The sequence below is a fragment of the Helobdella robusta genome, assembly GCF_000326865.2.
Source record: "Helobdella robusta unplaced genomic scaffold HELROscaffold_20, whole genome shotgun sequence".
NCBI lineage: Eukaryota > Metazoa > Annelida > Clitellata > Rhynchobdellida > Glossiphoniidae > Helobdella > Helobdella robusta.
This window is the reverse complement of record NW_008704084.1, coordinates 2,849,776-2,857,026: the sequence shown is the minus strand read 5'-3', so window position 1 is coordinate 2,857,026 and position 7,251 is coordinate 2,849,776. Positions and strand designations below refer to the sequence as shown.

Genomic DNA, 7,251 nt, shown 5'->3' with positions numbered 1-7,251 from the left:
TATATATATATATATATATATATATATATATATATATATATATATATATATATATATATATATATATATATATATATATATATATATATATATATATGTTGGTAATAGACCATTTCATTCTTGACACTGCAATCAACATCACAGTGATATATATATATATATATATATATATATATATATATATATATATATATATATATATGGGCAAAGTAATTGAATATAAACAACTTGCAGATCAGATATAAAAATACTACTTGAGGCGAGTTGACATTTGAATTTGATTAAAATGAACGAATTCGAAAATATTGTTGATGCAAAGGAAAATTATTTTACATGCGCATTTTTTAAAACTACTTTTGGCAAACTTAATTGGTAGTTTTATCGTCCAACAAATGAGATGTTAAAACACCGACACGTTATAATCGCTTTTTAATTAATTACGCGCTGAATCTATTAATTGCACAGTAGCATTGGTGCATTCACGTACAAATTATTCATACGAGTTCATGGTTGCAGACGTTGAAAAGACATCGAATTACCTAGCGTGGCTGCACAACAGAGGATACATCAAATGCAAAATGTTGCAAAATAATTATAATTATTAAAATTTAAACAGCATCTTACTGTTATGAATTGCTTGAAATGTATTTTAACACATTTCTAAAAGGTGAAAATGACATGATAAAATTTTTGAATTGAATGCAATTAGTGGCGTAATTAAAATTGTATATCCAATTCAATTGTGCAATCCTCTTTAACTGCATATCGGGAAATATGCTGAAGTAAATTCTTAAAAATTCAATTATTCGTAAAATTTAATATTATGATATATATTATAAGCAATCACGTAGTTTGAAATTGTTATGCATTAAGAATCGCTGTCTGTTTGTATGCAGCCATTGTTAACGAGGCTATTGTTAATAAAGAATGAAAATGTTAATCTCTTTACAATAAAGATATATACATTCAACTTTGTGGTGTTCAACAGATTAACTTACAGCTCAAATGTTTGTTATTGTTATTGTTACATAGGTTTTATAGTTGTAATATTGCTGCTCTCGATGGCTAGCTCAATCTAAGATTTGTAAAACTTTCAGGTCTGATAGTTATATCGGACAAATAGCAATTTCGCCGAAAGAGTTTTCAAACATGGTTGGTATAATTTGTTTATGCTTTAGTTTATAACTGCATCGTTTACTGAGTAAAATAATTGCGTTTTTGCGAAGGAATAAATTACAATTTTTTTAAAATTTCAATTATTTCTTTTGAACCAACTTGAAAATTTTGTGTTAAAGTATTGTTGTAACTTGCAAGACAGGCTTGTATGATTTTCGATGGAAAAATTTGAACATTATTTATGTGCAAAACTACATTTCATTATTTAAAATTTAGTATACAACTTCTATCTAACAATAATCAAATTAACAAATATCGAGTGCGGGACATCGAGTTTGAGTATCGTGAGTGTTGGGTATGGTACCGCTATTCAGGCAGCAATTTCACTTTGTATCACCCCGTAAGCACACGCTTATACGTAGTCTCCGAATTTTCGACGCAGTCTTAGAAATGTTTGATTGTTTGAGAATCTTCTGAAATTTTCTTACACCGTCTAGATGACACCATCTACAGTATTAAAAAATTTCCATAAAAACTAAAAAATGCATCTAACTAGCTTGCATTCTTTTTAAATTAAGTCATAAACTCGATCAAGATACCCTTACTCAATTATATTGCGCCTTTGTTTTCTCCTACCTTTCTCGTCGCAACATTATTTGAAGGAATAGAGTATGAGAAACATATAAATTAGCTTTATTTACAACATACAATAACGCTATATTAAATAACTTGAATATATTAATAATACTGGCCATGTTGATTAATATTTTTTTAAATATGTTTGCATACTCTTCACGAATTATTTATTCTGGACGCACAATTATCATTATTTGCATGAGTTTATTCGTAATCCGCTTCCTCCATACTTTGAAAAATATTAATTTTTTTAAAATTTGTGGGTGTTATACGCGCTTCATTTCATTACCAGGAAGAGAACTGTCCACAAGTTCTGGTGAAAGATTGTGCAAGTAACTTATCATCTCATATAGTTAGGGGTTTCTACAGAATTTTTATTGCGATACATTTTTTTATAGTTTTATAAAACTTATTGCTATAATTTTTGCTTTCAAACTTTTTCATATATTATTAATATTATTTGTATTTATATCATTTTTAGGAGACTTTTGAAAGTAGCGTAAATGATTCTCCTAATGAATCTACTGAAAACGAAATCTGTCTTCTAAAGCCAGAAAGGAAAGCATTAAAAAAATTGGAAAATTTAGACTGTAAATAGACTTTATTGATTGTTTTTTTTGTGTTAACAAATGATTAAAACAATTTAGCTTCAGACGATCGGAAGTTTTTAGAAAAGGACTCGAAACGACTGCCTTTAAAAATTGGAAAATTATCCTGCATAGAAATTCATAAAGGTTCAAAGGCTCTCGGAATCAAAGTTGTCGGTGGAAATGATATGTCATTGGTACGTATCGTAAATATTGTAATAGATTGTTCCATTTCGTCATGCTTATTCGAGACTACCTGACCTAGCGAACTTCATAACACATTAGAAATAGTTTATGTTCAGTTGTTTTATTAGCTTAGTTTTTATACTTAAATGAAAAAAATAAATAAAATAATTAACTTTTTTCAGGTAAAGTGCAGAGATGCACCGATTAGTGAACTTGATCGATGGCCGAATAGTTGATCCGCTATACTAATAAACCCGCAATTTTGGAGAAAAATTAATTTTGTAGAATGAAAAACAAGTTATTGAAAAAAGTAGACGAGTCGTGTTTATCTAACAAATCTTTATCTATGATGGCCAAAATAAATTTTCTGCTATTAATAATCAAAATTTATTGTTCTAAAATCCAAAAAAGTGATGGTTTAAACAAATATTACAATATAAGGCTATTCAGCATATAATGGCTAAAGACGAAGATGATGTTCGGCCTGGCCGAACATTCGGTGCGTCTCTAGTAAAGTGGTATTCTAAATAATGCGCTCAAATGTCTATCGTTTCTTTTTTAACAGAAAGAAATTATTGTGTACGAGATTTATGAAGATGGTGTTGCAAAGAAGGATGGTCGCATTCAAATTGGTGATCAAATCGTTGAAGTATGTTATGTCCTCATTTTCATTACGATTTTAATCACAAAATTTAATTTAGCACTTCATCGAGACGATATTTTTTCATTATGTGTCTGGAGCAATGCATTTTTATTAAAAGCAATAGTCCAATCCTCGTGGTCACGACATAAGAAATGGGTGGTTTAATAAACCAATTATATTCATCTGCTTAGCGCAATTAGTCAACTGCGTTTCACCAACATAATTTAAAGTTTATATGAAGTCAAATTGCATAGATAGTTAGTAGATAAGTACCTCAACTGCGCTCCTCTGCATTCTATAATCATCTCAACATTTTGTCCGTTGTTTAAATCTGTTCTGTTGTTTGATTATGTTATTTAATTTCTTACGCGTATTATAACAGATGAGAATAACATTTATTGTATTGTTTAGATAAACGACAAAAAAGCATCTAGCCTTTCAAACAGAGAAGTGATGATGGAGTTGCGAAAGCGCGTGGATACCATAAAACTGTTGATTATGAGCAGCGCAGTGAATTCCAACATTCAGTTCGTTGATTATAACCGACTGAAAGAAATGCATTTTCATAAAGAGCAATTAATCGTAAATGTTGTGAAAAGGCCCGGTAAATTTCTTGGTTTTTCAGTTGCATCAGTTTGGAATAATAAAGGTCTAGCTATCACTAGTGTGGTCAGTTAAGTCATTTTTATTTGCTCCTGTTGAAATAAATTTTAAGTTGCTTCAACTGAGGCTGATCTCGGTTGAATTCTGTTCTCTTACGCATTTTTCTTGGCAATATTTCGTACAAAATATAATTAAAGTGTATCAAAAATTTACAAATTATAATATTATTTTTGCAAGTTGAAAAAAAATAGATCAATTGATGAAGAAGAAGAATGGCTAGTGGGTGATGAAATATATTCAGTTAACGATGTAGTTTTAGAAGATTTGCCATCAGAAGAAGCTGTTCTCCTTATCAAGGTTCATCATGAAACAATCTCCTAAATAATACTAAAAATTGCACGATGAAAATTTGTTTGATTGATTTCAATGTTCAATGAAATTTACTTTGAAAACAATTTTATTGCCTCCCAACAGTTATTTCGTCAAATCTATATATAGAATAGAATAAATTTGCAGCGCAGGCAAAGCCATTTGCCACCATAGTGTAAACAGATTTTTAGGAATAAATAATTCAAATAATTAAAATGTTTGGTTGAAAATGTTCAGTTTAACTTTACATCTTTTGGTTTGACACCTTTACTTCCATATATAAGAATTCACTTTGCCAAAATTCATCTAAGGCTATCTTGAAGCTAGTAATTTTGGCTGATTTGACCGCATCTTTAGGTAGGCCATTCCAGTCATTTACTATTCTGTTGGTGAAGTAATACTTTTTAACATCTTTTCTGCAAGTCCACTTAATCAACTTCATACCATTTCCTCTTGTCGCCATTGTAGGTGCGTAGTCTTGTTGATATCGACATCCAGTAGTCCATTATAAGCAATTGATAAGTTGATATCATGTTTCCTCTTCTGCGTCAGTAAACCAGTAAAGACCACCCCAGAAGCTTTAACCTGTCCTCTCCTCGTCTTTTAATCCTCTGCATTAGAGTGGTATTCTGGATTCTTTTCCTGCACCATTTATAAGTGTTTAATTTGGTATTTTCTAAAGGGGTACTACACAACCACACCATACTCCAGAGTTGCCCTAACCATAGATTTATAAAGAAGCAAAAAAGCTGCGCTAAGTGCATTTTTGAAATTACGTTTTAGCAAACCAACCATTCTGTTTGCTTTTCTAGCAGTCTGAAAAACATGACCGTTGAAAATCAACTTGGAGTTTATTTGTAAACCATGATCTGTAATTTTTTCTGCCTCTGGACTTTTGTATATCGCTAGCATGTTGAAAAATGATGTATGACTCTTCATTCTGCAGCAAAGATATTATTTGAAATTTGACTTGGTATCTAATTCTGTTAAATGATGATCCTTCAAGCAATAGACTGCAATTCCTCTATTTTTCTCAAAACCATAATTCTTCAAACATTACATTGTAACCTGGTATGTAGTATTCCAAGGGTAATGGTGCAACTGTGTAATGTTTAGGTTTGCCTCCGTCAGGACTATAATGTCAGGCAAACTGCTCAGCTGTGTTAGATATCATTTGAATTCTGAAACTTTGGATGACAGACAATCAACGTTTGAATAAATGATTGTAACTTTTAGTTTTTCTTTCCCGGGGATATTCGTACTTTACTACTTGACCTAGATGAATCTATAAATTTGACTTTTTGAAAGCAACAACGTAAAAATTACTTAGTTGTCTTTTCAGTTTTACCACCATATTTTTTGCTTCACTACTAAACTCTTCTTTTTTCTGCTATCAGCTTACGACACAGATTCCTATCTTGAACTAAATAGTGATTTATGAAAATGATTTTATATTTGAATTAATTTCATAATTTATAACAATTTGCAAAGAGCAAATTTTTAATCGATTGACTATTTAATTTTATTAGCACAAGTCTGGCCTTTTGTTCAGGTTGGATTTTTTACCTCAATCTGCACAAAGTATCCATTTCCCTGGCTGGGTTAAAATCGGGGAGAAGTTTTTTAAATAATGAAATTACATACTCATTACCCTAAAAATCTCACAACGGGGCACCCCCGGCTTCTCCTAGATACGCCACTAACTGTCCAAGAAATTAAGTCGAGTGATAAAGTTAAAATTTATGTTATTTTAAATATAAATGATAAAATAAATTTATTTTCTTCCTTGTCCCGAATATCAATCATTACGGATTAATGGTTAAACATTTATCGCGATGAGTTTTCCAAGGCTATATTACACAATTGTGAATAAATCATTCTTTAGCCTATTTTTAAATTTTTTCTAATTTCAGAAAAGTATTTTGAAATCTTTTCTGTTAATGTTTAACAGTGGTTATGTTAACAAACGTGTTCTTGAAAATTTAACATGCATAACATTCATTTTTGTTTTCAGCATTCTTTAAAACTTTCTGGTTTTCTTGTTTTTAGATTTTGTCTGGAAATTTAAAGATAGAGCTTCATCGAATGAAGATTGGTTTGGGTCATCAGACAGTTGAATTAGCATATCCACTCAGCCCCTTCTCGCCAACTTCTTTCAACGCTGAATTCAGTTTCAACCCCAATGCTGTTAAACATTCTAAAAGTTTGTATTACTGCCATTGGATATTTATTAACATATCAGTGGCGTAGCGAGGGATGAACTGGATAGCCTGTGGCGCCATTTCAAGAGGGCGCATTCTTTTGTAATGGATTAATTATAATCATATATTAAAAATAACACATTGAAAACTTCAATCAGGACTTTTGAACAACAATTAAAAATCATATAAAATTTCAAACGAACAAATTTTGTTCTCATTGTTCATTCACTAAGCGTGCTCATAATAAATTAAGTGTTCATTATCTTCTTATAGATATCATATTTATCATAATAAAGTAAAGTCCATAGTAGAATTTGTTGTAGTATGTTGCTTATTAGTGAAGTTTTTCAAAGAATTGCGCTTCAAATTTTTGCTAAATATATGCAAATATTTATAGTAGGTAACTTGTGTGAGATCATTCAGCAAATTAAAATTAATACTAAATAAATTTAGAGCTATTATGAGTCGACGACGTTTTTATAACTATGCGTTGCCGTATGTGAAAAAACGAAATGAACAGCTTAGACTTCAAAGAAATCAAAAAAGTTTGCTGTTACAAAACCTAAAAAGTTGACGAATTTTAACATTTTTTGACAATTTACTTTTTGCAATGATTTTATTTTCTTTGTAGTGAAAACACCTGTAAAATTTATTTTTTTACTGTTTGTAATTTATTTCATGACTTAAAATTTATTGCACATATATAACAATTTCAGTCAAGAGGTTTTTTAATGAGGTGGTTATCCAGGGCCCATTTTATACTGACTACGCCACTGATTAACTTTCTGTTAATAAATTATTTTGTTATTCAAAATATTCATAAATGTCTTGCCAATGCTTAAAAAATGATGGTTTTGCATTTTGGAAATGTCTCTTATGGTCAACAGAAAATTATAATGTTCTTTTAGGT

General features: G+C 30.2%; 2 protein-coding genes across 2 annotated transcripts; both read left to right on the top strand.

The window, feature by feature from the left end:
• Window positions 1-506: 506 nt before the first annotated feature.
• Window positions 507-2,761, top strand: HELRODRAFT_171451 (hypothetical protein; the record flags this gene model as incomplete). The annotated part of the gene is made up of 6 exons (XM_009018164.1): window positions 507-580; window positions 1,393-1,516; window positions 2,045-2,104; window positions 2,234-2,342; window positions 2,400-2,536; window positions 2,708-2,761. The coding sequence occupies 6 exons, from the start codon at window positions 507-509 to the stop codon at window positions 2,759-2,761; spliced, it is 558 nt and encodes a 185-aa protein (XP_009016412.1).
• Window positions 2,762-2,997: 236 nt separating this feature from the next.
• On the top strand, window positions 2,998-7,122 carry HELRODRAFT_171450 (hypothetical protein; the record flags this gene model as incomplete). The annotated part of the gene is made up of 6 exons (XM_009018163.1): window positions 2,998-3,024; window positions 3,091-3,174; window positions 3,580-3,837; window positions 4,009-4,128; window positions 6,190-6,343; window positions 7,058-7,122. The coding sequence occupies 6 exons, from the start codon at window positions 2,998-3,000 to the stop codon at window positions 7,120-7,122; spliced, it is 708 nt and encodes a 235-aa protein (XP_009016411.1).
• Between the last annotated feature and the right edge of the window lie 129 nt (window positions 7,123-7,251).